General features: G+C 38.3%; 1 protein-coding gene across 4 annotated transcripts in view; it reads left to right on the forward strand.

Moving 5' to 3' along the window:
- NEIL3 (nei like DNA glycosylase 3) overlaps positions 1 to 10,383 on the forward strand; it is a 49,233-nt gene extending 38,850 nt beyond the window's left edge. For 3 of the 4 annotated variants that reach the window (XM_087418316.1, XM_004428718.3, XM_087418318.1), the window contains 3 exons: positions 1,411 to 1,831; positions 8,091 to 8,265; positions 9,912 to 10,383. In XM_087418316.1, the coding sequence (XP_087274442.1) occupies positions 1,411 to 1,831; positions 8,091 to 8,265; positions 9,912 to 10,094 (779 nt within the window). In that variant the 3' untranslated portion in view covers positions 10,095 to 10,383. Of the gene's footprint in view, positions 1 to 1,410; positions 1,832 to 8,090; positions 8,315 to 9,911 lie in introns of all 4 variants that reach the window. The other variant, XM_087418317.1, reaches the window with a different exon arrangement.
- Positions 10,384 to 13,857: the final 3,474 nt, after the last annotated feature.

Genomic DNA, 13,857 nt, shown 5'->3' on the forward strand with positions numbered 1-13,857 from the left:
TTATTCAGTCCAAGTGTTTCATAAATTGAAAGGGAGGATTTCTGTAAGAATATCTTCGCAGGTGGAATAGAAAAATGCTGAATTTTTTCTCTTCTTTATCCTTCCTACCCCTTGTTATTAAAATCTTTACTCAGACAATTGTACTGATTTCATTGAAATCCTTCAAAATAACTCTTTTTAGCTCACAATTTCATGCGTTCAGAGAATGTAAAACCTCGGAGGAAACCTGTGATTAAGAACCATCTCATTGCTGAGGCTTCTATTGTGTTCTCAGAGTGTTATTTCTTTCTTCAATTAGAGATGAGAAAGTTCATTCTTGACTTACCGATCCCAGCATTGTGTTAGCTGTCATATTGTGTTTTGTTCTCTGGGCCAGAAAGGCGGGCATTGCCCTTTGCACAGCTTTGCTGGTACTCCATCTCCTATTTCTCTCCCCTCCTCTTCATTGCCATTCAGCAGAGCCCTCAGCACACCACAGCCTGGGTTTCCACATTTATCTCAGCATTCTGAAATGCCTTCACACATCTCATTAACTATTTTCTTGTTATTTTTTCTGAGTATGAAAGACACGTATTTTTTTTGAGGAAGATTGGCCCTGAGCTAACATCTGTTGCCAATCTTCCTCCTTTTTTCTCCCCAAAGCCCCAGTAGATAGTTGTAGGTCATAGTTGTACATCCTTCTAGCTGCTCTGTGTGAGTCGCCGCCACAGCATGGCCTAACGAGCAGTGTGTAGGTCCTCGCCCCCGATCCAAACCAGCGAACCCCAGGCCACCGAAGCGGAAGGCGTGAACCCAACCGCTACACCACCGGGCTGGCCCCAAGACACATATCTTAACCACAATTTAGAATATACTATAGTACAGATTCGAAAATCCTAGGATACTTTGTTAAAACATAGTTAATAAATGTTGTCTTTGTAATTCATCTTTACTGTTTTTAAATAAGCCTTTCACTTTGTCTTGTCATTGACATAACATTCGTGATGATGTGAATATAGGCCTCTGACTGCTGATCTAAAGCTTTATGAGATATCACCTCTTAATTACCACTGCTTTAATACTTTGCCTAATAGTAACAAAACTGATAGCTGAATAACCTTAAAATGCTTAGACGTAATATGAAGCAAATATAAATCTTTGTTAAACCCACCTCTGAGTCCCTATAAGTTGTTGAAATTTTGCACTTTGTATAATACTTCATTTCCTAACCAGAAGATGGTTAATTCTGAATTGCCCAAGCTAGCTTTGTATTATTAGTTCTTTATATGAGTTCACTGTGATGAATGAACTAAATGTTCTAATCAAATAAAAAGATCTTTCAAATAGTCAGTATATTACATTTATAAGAATACTATCGTCAATATATGACATTTATGGGAATACTATAGAATTACTTATCTCTTCTTCTAGATTCAGTACTCAAGAATGAGGAAAATTCTATTGCTTTTAACCACTTAGTGAAGTACCCTTGCAACAACTTTGGAAAGCCAAGTACAGAAGTGAAGATCAACAGGAAAACTGCCTTTGGAAGTACAACCCTTGTCTTAACCGATGTTAGCAATAAATCCAGTGCTTTGGAAAGAAAAAAAAGCCAAAACCAGATGCTAGATGAGGAATTTCAAAACTCTCCTCCTACCAATGTCTGTCTTAGTGATATACCGCACCCCTCCAAGGAGAGAACAAACCATGTAACTCAACTATCTAACGAAGTAAACCTATCACCTGGGGTCTGCCCTCCATCTAAATTATTTAGTCCAGCATATAAAAAATTGAAAACAACCCACTCCTCATCACCAGATCTCAAAAGTTGCAACCCTGGATTTTCCAACAGGTATGATGCTTCTAACCTTGATCTTTCAGGTATTTGCATTGTTTTAACACCACAGAAAAATCATCCATTGCTGAGAAAGTTGAATTGATTTTGGTCATGTAAACCAAACCCTGAATCTATTATAGTAATTTGTTTCCCTTGCCTTCTCTATTAGCTTATAATGTTAGAGAAGGGAAGGGAAAGAAAAACAGAATTTCCAACATCTGAAAAAAAATTTTTTTTTCTCACTGTAATCATATATATGCTCAATACAGAATATTTGGAAAATGTTGGAAAGTATAAAGAAAAGTGTTTTAATCCCCCATAATCTTGCCAGTTATCATTCACCGCTGTTGGCATTTTTTTATATTTCCTTCCAATGAAAGATAGTTCTTCTAAAAGGGAAACTATCCTTCATAACAGTTTAGTAAGTGTCTTCTATTCTAAAGAGAGGGATCTGAGATACTCCTAGTGACATTTCTGCTAAAGAAAGTGGCTGTATCTCAAACAGCCATACAGGATGGTGTTCTTTGTTTCAACCAAAAAAGCCCAAAGAGCGAGCTACTTTTGTATCTGAAATTAAAAAGTTATGATTCCAATTAATGAATACTACCAGACCAGATATGTTTTATGAGACTACCAACTGCACATTCAGGAGAAACTACACATTCATGAGACTACCAGATTCAGATGATATCTACTGTCACCAGAGATGCAGAAATTTTAATTCACAATGTCATCCCTCATTCCTTAATGATTATTGGCAGCTCCTGAAACTGTCTGGTGACACTCCTTCCCCCTCCTTGTTTAGTCCCTTTCTCTGGTCTTCCAACTACCACAACCTGATATTATGCCTCCATCAGAGCAAGACATCACTCCACAATTTTCTTTTCCAAGCTATTTTTTCTTTTCCTTCAGAAAGCAGGTGCTGTATATCCAGCATTTTTAAATGAAGTGAAGAATATTTTAAAAGAAGTGAAAGTGAAGAGTCTTTTTCCCATGTGTCTTTTCTTGCCAATGGAAGACGAGCAGAGAGAGTTCCTATGGGGGGAATCTGAAGTAATCTCAAGAGGGATTCTGATTTCCAGCTTCTCCTCTGATTGGCTGTGCCTTTGCTGAGGGAAGGAGTCTTCCTTTGGGCAGTGAGATGCAGGACCACTTGGTGGACACTCCTAGACCAACCTCTGGGAATCCTTAAAGCTTATTTCATAACAGAATTCTGAGACAGTTTTTGGTCAAGAGATGCTTTTATCTCAAGTTTCCTATCCCAACTCTAAATTTACTATCAGTTAATGTTTTTTGTTTTTTTTTTTTGCTTGAGGAAGATTCACCCTGAGCTAACTCTGTGCCAATCTTCCTCTATTTTGTATTTGGGTCACCGCCATGGCATGGCTGCCGATGAGTAGTGTAGGTCTGTGCCCGGGATCCAAACCTGCAAACCCGGGCTGCTGAAGCAGAGCATGCCGAACTTAACCACTACGCCGCAGGGCCAGCCCCTCCATCAGTTAATTTTGATGATATATCCTTGACTCATTTTTTTTTTTAAATTTGTTCATAATCATTTATAATAACTGGTTTACTTTTGTCCATAATACAAATGATAGATATTTAAATTAAGCTACAGGGCCAAACTTCTAACTGAGTGCATCAGTATACCACCTTTTCACCTTAACCCTGATAAATGTCTCCTGACAAAAGTTCAGGAAGGAGCTATTTAAGAGCATCTGAGTTGCGAGGCTATCCTGTAAGAAAATCACTTTGAACAGGCTTTTCTGTAGCTTAAGTAGAAAGAAGTAGATGTGATTCTTTTAAAATATTATGGCATTTGTTGCACCCCAATGAAATATCTTGGCATATTTTTATTTCCTTAGTGCTTTGTAGAAAAATCTCAGACGATTTAACTAATGAATTAGGGATTTAAAAAGACATTAATGTAACCTTAATTTTAAATGATTTCTTCATAAGCCATTAGTAATGAGGTCACATGATCAATCACAGTGCACAGCATTACTTAGAAACTCAGCAGCCTGTGTATCTGTTGAATATAAGAACCCCAGGACTGAGACTCTCAAATCAATCAAGATCAACCAGCAGAATAAATGTCAAGTGATGAAATACATTCACCCAGCAGCCCTTCTGCACCCAGCTACTTTACAAGGAATAAATTGCAAATTACTGTCATTTATTTCATTTTTCTCCTTGTCTGGCAGCTACAGTGTTCATCTTGTGGACAAGATGCTGAGCAGAAGCCTACGACATAATATGGTTAAAGCAGGTGGCTCACTCGGAGAATTTATAGCCAGTTTAGTTTTTCTTTAATAATTATATGGTAATTAATTTGCCTTTTGTGCTCTTAATTACCGATCTCATCACCACATGATGCATGCTATGTCGAGGAGGCATATTTTCAGATTGGTCTTTAGATATACTTGAATTTGACCCAGCTACCGGATTATAAATTAGATGGTTGAACCAATTTTTAAGCAGTTAAGAGGAACTGCTAGAAATAGTTTTCAGTCTTTGATGAATTATTGGAAATACAGAGGAAAACACAGTGGTACATTTTTAAAGAATACATGTATTTTAGGTTCAAGTTTTGCTGAGCTGATGCAAAGGCTCACGGAGATGGATGAAATGAAACTAACAAAATCACTGTCATTTTCTCCTGTCTGCTGCCATCAGGGTTGCCACTGTTCTACCTCTCCTCAAGAGTGAAGCGCTGCCCTTTCTACTTGGTTCTGGGTCACTTTTTGGATTTTTTAGTCCCCAAGGATCTCAGAACCACCTGGAACCATCTAGGATGAGTCATTTAACCTCTGTTTGTTTGTTTGAATCCTTGAAATACCACTGAGCTACAAAAATCTACATTCAGTGAGACTCATTAGTTCCAAAAAATTTTAGACAGTGTTTTTATTGTAATGAATCACGCTATCTGTAAAAAAGTTAAACCATGATAACTTGATCACTGAAAAAATAATATCCATTTTAAAATTACAAGCTTGTGGGGCCGGCCCCGTGGCTTGGCGGTTGGGTGCGCGCGCTCCGCTGCTGGCGGCCCGGGTTCGGATCCCGGGCGCGCACCAACGCACCGCTTCTCCGGCCATGCTGAGGCCGCGTCACACGTTCAGCGGCTAGAAGGATGTGCAGCTATGACATACAACTATCTACTGGGGTTTTGGGGGAAAAAAAGAAAGAAAGAAAATTAAAAAAATAATAATAATAAATAAAATAAAATTACAAGCTTGTGCTTGGTAATGTCCTCCTTCTTGATAATAGTTTTTATCTGATCTCTGTCCCATGTTATTTGTTTATTTATTAATTAATGAGTACTTATTGAGGACCTATCATGCATTGAACATTGCTCTTGGTTCTAGTGACCTCTCCCTCTGCAAACTACAGCCACAGGGCCAAATCCAGCCAGCCACCTGTTTTTGTGAATGAAGTTTTATTGGAACACATCTCATTCCTGTTGGTTTACATATTGTCTATGGCTGCTTTTGTGCTGCAGAGTTGAGTAGTTGCAACAGAGACCATAAGACCTACAAGACTAAAATAGGTGCTATCTGAAAAGATTACTGAAGATAATCTTACATTGAAGGTATTGAAAAGATTATAATAGATCAACTCCTGATCTGTTATATTAATAGACCATTTGCAATCTAATATTAATATTCAAAATGATGGTCCTAATCATCAAAATAAGTTGAACTGTTCTGTATGCTACATTTACCTGAGAAAATGCTCTGCTACATTTTAGAAAGCTTTTAAATAATGATTGAAACAAAGAGGAACCAAGATGTCCTTAATTAATCAGAACACTTAATTATCCTGGATAATGTTTTCTATCATAAAATTAAGATTAGTCGTGCATATGTAGATGTGCTCACAGGTGGCGTCAGTATCTTGGTTGCATTAACTCAGTGCTTGGCAGCTTAACGTGCATATGAATCACTTGGGGATCTTGTTAACAGGCAGATTCTGATTCTGCCAGCCTCTGGAGGACGGGCAGATGATTCTGTATTTGTAAGGAGCTCCCAAGTGATGCTGATGCTTCTGGTTAGTGGACCACACTCTGAGTACCAGGGATCAGATAGCATATGGCTATTATTTTTGTGTGTGTGTGTGTGAGGAAGATCAGCCCTGAGCTAATATCCATGCCAGTCCTCCTCTTTTTGCTGAGGAAGACTGGCCCTGAGCCAACATCTATTGCCAGTCCTCCTCCTTTGTTTTTTCCCCCTTTTTCTCCCCAAAGCCCCAGTAGATAGTTGTATGTCATAGTTGCACATCCTTCTAGTTGCTGTATGTGGGATGCAGCCTCAGCATGGCCGGAGAAGCGGTGCGTCGGTGCGCGCCTGGGATCCGAACCCCGGGCCGCCAGTAGCGGAGCATGCGCACTTAACCGCTAAGCCGTGGGGCCGGCCCCATGCACGTGTGTGCTTTTAATAAGAAAGCATCATATCATTGTTAATATTCTTAACTTCATTTTTTTCTCCTTTAAAAGTTTTTTTTTAAAGCACCCATTTATGACCCACTTGCTTCAATTTTGAAATCACTGGACTTCTCTACAACCATCGAGATATTTAGCTTCTCTTGAAGTTGAAGTTTTAATATCGCTTTTGCGGGGAGGGGCTGGTGTAACTGTGGGGGGTTGTGGAAAAGAGAAGCCTGTGGCCTCTCAGCTTCCCGTTTCTGGTTGCTATTACCATGATTCTAAAATACAAGCCACTGTCCCCTACCCTGGAAAAGGTACCGACAGAATAGTTACTGATGAAATATTTAATTATGATGATTTCCTTAGCAATGCCGACAGCTGCTTCTGTTTTACAAATGCCTGCTGTTCAAACAGCTTCAGAAACTACCCCAGAATGTTTGAGTCCATTTAAAGCAATATATTCAAGCATCTGTTTTATAAATGAATTTAAACCAATTTCATCACAAATAAAAGATCTCTTATATGTCAGTTATATCTCAATAAAACAGGGGAAAAAAGATCTCATACTCTGAACATTTCAATTAGATATGATGCCTTGAGGCATCATTATAGGAACAAGTATGTGAAGAATATAGTTTAGGAAGCAAAGAAAAGGGGAACTACCTCTGATTTTTTAAGTATTTTTAAAAATTATTTAAGAATATTTTGTTGCTTAGAAATTAATTTTAAAAAGTGGGAACAGATGAACTTTTTATCATTAAAAAGTCTTAAAATAGGGATATTAAAGGGAAGGACTTCTGGTTTTAATTGATGTGAGTTCTTTTTCTCTTTAACCGGTTTATTAAAAAGACTAACTCTTATAAAGGCATTATTAAAATTACGCAAAATATAAAAAATTAAAAATAATCATGAAGCCCCTTTTCAAAGAGAAAATTCTGCCTATACAGCCACACTAGAAGGCCAGCTCCTGACCTTTGCACACTGTTTGCAGGAATAACCTCCAGATACTCTTGATCCTAATCATGGAGGGAATGAAGCTTCCCTACTAGCTTTACAAAATGCACATTTCTGCTCTGCCGGCAGCCTGTTCCTTGCTGAAATATGATTGCAACTATTATAGTTGCCATGATCAAAGAAAAGCATAGAAAATTGTCTTGAAAGTGGACAGGGGAGAGAGTGATCTCTTTGGCCTTGTCAGAGCCATTGATGACAGTTTGCTACTGATGAGAAAATAATTAGAGAAGATGGTGACTCTAGTTACTTTGGAGGCCGGGGGCAGCTGGACTTGAGAATATTTTAGAGGAAATAAAAGTGGCAACACTGTAATATTGGTTAAGAGAAGAACTGAATATCACAAACGAAAACTAAGAAAATTGGATGCACAATTCAGCTGTTTTTATTCTTAAGAAATTTAAATTACGTGCTTTAGGTACATAGGTGGCTTTGGAAGTAAATTAAAATTACCTGGCAAAACCAAGGATTAAGAAGTCTTAGCAGAGGCCCGTGGTGTAGTGGTTAAGTTTGCGAGTTCTGCTTCTGCGGCCCAGGGTTCACAGGTTCGGATCCTGGCTGCGGACCTGCACACTACTCTTCAAGCCCTGCTGTAACGGCGTCCCATATATGAAATGGAGGAAGATTGGCCACAGATGTTAGCTCAGGGCCAATCTTCCTCACCAAAAAAAAAAAAAAAAAAGTCTTAGCAGTGTGCGTAGTTACCTAAAGTTGACCATGGTCCACTTTTTGGTACAATTTCTTTGTAGAAGTAGAATTCTAACATGGGGGTGAGGTGGTACGAATGACCCCTTTAGCAAGATCATGCTGTAGTTATTTTGTAACCTGTCATTACAGGGAACTTCAAATTAATAAGACAGATGGCACCTGTACGCTGAATGCTGGCAGTCCCCGCTGCAGTAAACACCACCGCCTCTGTGCTCTCCGCGTTGTGAGGAAGGACGGCGAAAACAAGGGCAGGCAGTTCTATGCTTGTCCTCTACCTCGAGAAGCACAATGTGGATTTTTTCAAGTACGTGTAAAGTTTATCAAGCTGACTCCAGTGTCATTGAATACTTCAGGTATTAAAATGTAACAGCAATCCTTTTCCGGTTTTACTTTTGATATTCAGTCTAAAGCCTGAACGTTGAATAATTTAAAATTCGAAGAGGTTCATAAAAAAAAAGAAAAATTAAATAATAGCTATTAGATTATTGGAGTATGTCATATTTGTAACCACAAGTGTAGAAGCGGTGCCCTTGGTTTATAAAGATAGAAAGGTCTTGAGTAACTTACCCAGGTGGCTAATAATCCAAGATACGGATGTGCTCTTTCTAACTTCAGTGTGACATCAAAACCTTTGGCTTATACATTGGCTAGAGGTACATGAGAAAAATAATTTACATCTCTTGAATTTATGATAAACTTAGTGAATCCTACTACACAAGCTTGACCAAAAAAAAGTGACGGCCTGATAACAATTTAGATATAGGTGATTTCTCATGCCTTCCAGTCTATGAGTGTGTCCCTGAAAATGAATGTGAGACAGGAGACAAGAATCTGGGTCCTTTTAGTCAGTCTCACTCTCTGCATTCCTCAGAGTGTGAGCATCTCATCGTGCTGAGTGTGATTCTAATGTTTAAAGATAGATATTTTTCCAATTGCTCCATCTGGTGCATAACTGAAAAAAGAAAATATTGATCTGTTTCAGGCTGGAGCTAAAATTTTCTGGTTGGGCTTGTTGAGAGAGAAAATATCTGTCTTCAAAGTGGTACCTTCCTAAGGAATTTCCCTGGGAAAATTTGATGATGATTTTAGATCTTCACCCCTGCACAAGATGTGACTCCATCTTACTAAATTTACAGATTTCCTCCTCTAGAAGCTTTTATACATGTAATGGAGAAAATATTATTAGCAATATTAATAATATCACAGCCTGCTTTATACCTCTCTTGAGGCCAATATTAATAAGAATGAGAATAATACAGTGGAATCTGCCTAAATTAGTCTGAGTAATTCTATGTTGGATTTTTTCTTTTCCTAAGAGACTAAGGATGTTTAGTATTAGAATCATGACAAATCTTTGATCTTAATAGTTTTTTTTTTTAAAGATTTTATTTATTTATTTATTTTCCCCCAAAGCCATAGTAGACAGTTGTATGTCACAGTTGCACATCCTTCTAGTTGCTTTATGTGGGACGCGGCCTCAGCATGGCCAGAGAAGCGGTGCGTCGGTGCAAGCCTGGGATCCGAGCCCCGGCTGCCAGCAGCTGAGCGCGCACACTTAACCGCCAAGCCACGGGGCCGGCCCTGATCTTAATAGTTTTAACTAAAACATCTATCACGGGAACATTGGTGAGCGCTTTACTGCAAGATTTTGATGGTTTTCAATTATTCTCAATAAAGTGAAGAAACTTTTGTAAGTATGCCTTTAGACAAAGAGAAGCTCAGAATTATGGCAATTTGCTGTGTGATTCAAGCAAATTTGTAAGAGATGCTTCTTATAGGATATAAGTTTTTTTAGGGGCAACAACTAATGACACATGTCTATTATACAATGTCAAATTAATAGTAGCAGCAGTGAAGACAATATGTCACCAATCAAACATGCCTAGGCTTAGCCCATACATCATTCTAACTTCCATCTAACCTTTACAATCTTTCTGTTTTCCCCCACAGTGGGCAGACTTGTCCTTCCCATTCTGCAACCATGGCAAACGCTCCATCATGAGAACAGTGTTGAAGATTGGACCTAATAATGGAAAGAATTTTTTTGTGTGTCCTCTTGGGAAGGAAAAACAGTGCAATTTTTTCCAGTGGGCAGAAAATGGGCCAGGAATAAAAATTATTCCAGGATGCTAATATTTTCTCCTTCTGTAGAATATCTGGCATTTAATCTCTTCAAACTGTGTATAATGGTTAATCCCCTTTTCTTTAATAAAAAGGTTGTAGAATATCTATGGTACATTGTAAAGTTATTACAATATTTGAGAACTGTTCATTTTTTTTATGTGTGCCATCTTTCCATTCTATGGCTATTTTTTTTTTACCTTGGTGAACGTTATATGTGTTTCATGAAATATACAATATATTCCATTTAGAATGTATATTTAGTGCATTTAGTAATGACAATAAAGTATTTTTAGTATGCTCTTGGTCTGTTGTAACTTCTTTGGGGGAGCAGTGATTTTTTTTTTTAGGGGAAGGTTATGCAGTACAATAAAATAATGTATTCTGTCTGTGATGAATAATTTTTTCATGTATTGCTACTATTCATAAGGTATAATTAAAGGTACTCCTTGTTTTCTTAAATGAAATTTAAGAAATGAAATCTCCTTTATGGAAAAGAATATTTTCTTTTGTTTATTCTATTCAACAAATATCAAGATCTTCTTAGATGCTAGGGATATGCCAAACACTTGTATAGGTTTAAATGTATTTTCATGGAAAGCTATGGCGATTCAGAATATAAAAAGTAACATTTAAGAACAGAAGAAGTTTGCATATCTTTAAAATAAAAGTTGATTTAAGTTTTTCTAATTTTGATTTTAATATCTGTTAGTTTTAAAAAGTAAGTCAATTTCAAAAGTTTAATAATGTGCTATTTTTTTTTATTTCTGATTTTATATTAACTCCCTTTTTTTTTTTTTCCAAACTTTAGTTCAGGTAACTGTGTGAAAGAAAAATAAAACCTCAATCTTAAAGTATTTCTGCATGTTTGTGGAAAATTCCATTCAGAGCTCGTTCAATCTATTAAAAAAAAAGAACTGCTTGGAAGATGGCTTGAGCCCCTTTGCATTCTATCACTGAATTGTCCATGCAGAGCTATAGAAGTTAACAGCATATGAAATTACCATCAAGGACAGAGCTTAGTTCACCGTCTTATATGTGTTGGAACTCTACACTGAAGAGACAGAATTAGAACCAACTTCAGATCAGTGATCTTAACCCAGCAGAGCAATGACTCTACAATGCAGACCAGGAACTAGACTGGACCATTGATGATCTTAGTGACTTGATGTGAAGTACACAGGGTGTGCGTTCAGAAGGAAATGCAAATTGTGCAACGAGGGAAAAGTCCCACTGCAAATCAGGCTGCCATAAATTCCAGTCTCCAAAAATAGCAAATAAATTACAAGGAAATATAGGCAAATGAAACAATCGATTTCAATATGATAAACGTAGGTATTTAATCAGAAATGTGCATGATTTATATGAAGAAAATGTTACTGAGAAGCATCAAAGAACCAGATGGACAGACAGAACAGGATCTTGTTTGGAAAGGATGGATGTTTAAAAATGGGCATTCCTCCAAACTTAATTTTGAGTTTAAAAAATTTCCCATCAAAGGGGCCGACCCAGTGGCGCAAGCGGTTAAGTGTGCGCGTTCTACTGCGGCAGCCTGGGGTTTGCCGGTTCGGATCCCGGGCGCACACTGACGCACTGCTTGGCAAGCCATGCTGTGGCGGCGTCCCATATAAAGTGGAGGAAGATGGGCATGGATGTTAGCCCAGGGCCAGTCTTCCTCAGCAAAAAAAGAGGAGGATTGGCAGATGTTAGCACAGGGCTGATCTTCCTCACACACACACCAAAAAAATTCCCATCAAAATCTCTAGAAGGTTTCTGCGTCTACTGTGGAGTAAGCTCCTACTGAATCCAACTCTAGATTCTGGACAAAATCAAAAACAATGCTAGAGAGAGAGTGAACAAAAGCAGGCAGATTCTGAAGGGATGTAAAATTTGGGAGAAGGAACCAGCGGGAGGTGATTTCTCATTTTTTACAGTTTTTATCTTGAGGGCAGAACAATGTTATCAAGCAGGCTGGCCAAAACTCTAGCAGAAAATTCATAGTCGTTTTGGCCTGAAGAGCCAGCACACATTTGGGCACCCACAGCCAGTGGAAAGGGAAATCTCAGGAGAGATTCCGAGAGGGGGAGCCCCAAGTTCTGTGTTTAAACTCTGCCCGTGTCATTGATTGACCACGGAACCACACATACGTGCGTGGGGCAGACTGAACACAAAGCAGCTAAAGATGAACGAACTGAACCAAGATTTGATCTGCTGCCCAAGAGAATTTGCGGTTTGTATCCAACCAAATTAATCGCCTGCTGAGACAAAAACATCAACACTCTCTAGAGGAATATAGCAAATCCAGAGTCGCCGCCACCTAATACTCACAATATTCAGGATTCAACCCAAATGACACAACATAAGAAGATCCAGAGTAATGTGACCTGATTTCAGAGAAAAGACAAACAACCAAGACTAACTCCAAGACGACCGCGATGTTGGAATTAGCAAACAAGGATTTTAACTATGGATTTTAGCTATTATAACTACGCGCATTGAAGTTAATGCTAAAGGGACATGATACTAGATGGAAATTCAAATCTTTAAGAAGCAATACAAAAAACCTGAGATGGCAAGTATCTAAATAAATATAAAATACTATTTGTGCCTCTTAGTTTAAGATACATAGGACTGTTTAAAGCAAAAAATTATAACCTTGTCTTATGAGATTTATAATGTGTGTAGATATAATATGATAACTATAGCATAAGGACAGAGGTCAAAGAAGCTATACAGTTGCAAATTTTCTACACTTTATGTGAAATAGTACCATATTAGCTCTAAATGTAAAAAGTTAAGTACGTGTAGATAATACCTAGTACCAGATTGGGAAAGTTTTCGACCACTATTTCTTCGAATACTTTCTCAGTGTCCGCACTCTCCCGCCTCTCCTTCTGAGATTCCAATGATACAAATATTAGATCATTAGATTATTATTGTCCCACAAATCCCTGGGCTCTACTCATTTTTCCCAGTCTATTTTTCTTTCTTTTTCAAATAGAGTAAATTTTATTGATCTGTCGTCAAGTTCATTGACTCTATTCTCTGTCATCTTCTCTCTACTGAGACCATCCAGCCAGTTTTTTGTTTCAATAATTGTATTTTTTAGTCCTGTAATTTCCACCTGGTTCCTTTTTCATAACTTCTGTTTCTTTGCTGAGAATTTCCATTTTTTCCATTGGTTTCAAGAGAATTTATAGTTGATTCTGGGAGCACTTTTATGATGACCACCTTAAAATCCTTGTCAGATAATTCTAAATATGTGATTTATCAGTATTGTTATCAGTTGAGCATCTTTTCTCCTTCAGATTGTGGTTTTCCTGGTTTTGGGCATAAGAGGTGATTTTGGGTCATATCCTGGATGTTTGGTTATTATATCAGGAGACTCTAGGTCCTATTTAAATCTTCTATTTTCGCATGTTGTCATCTGTTTAGGTTGAGTGTGTAGGGTCTGACTTACACTGTGGGCTTTGGCCCAAAGACAGTTTAGTTTTCAGAGCCCCTGCAATGCAGTTCTGGTCGGCTTCATCCTGGTCTTGCTGTGGGTCCTCATCAGTCCCTCTGGTGCTGTCTGGTGCTCCTAGGCCACCTTCTGCAGAGGGGTATGGGCAGAAGCCACTGTGCCTGTGTCTCCTTGTGCCACCAGGCGGAGGGAAGCAGGTATTGTGATTATCCCACGTCAACAACATGGACTCCCACAGCAGGACCAGGACTGTCAGCCTTCAGAGAGTGCATCTGTCCATTGTTGTGCTGAACTTTTAGAAGATGCTATGTA

Source organism: Ceratotherium simum, chromosome 28 (assembly GCF_057802395.1).
Source record: "Ceratotherium simum simum isolate JZ-2026a chromosome 28, ASM5780239v1, whole genome shotgun sequence".
NCBI lineage: Eukaryota > Metazoa > Chordata > Mammalia > Perissodactyla > Rhinocerotidae > Ceratotherium > Ceratotherium simum.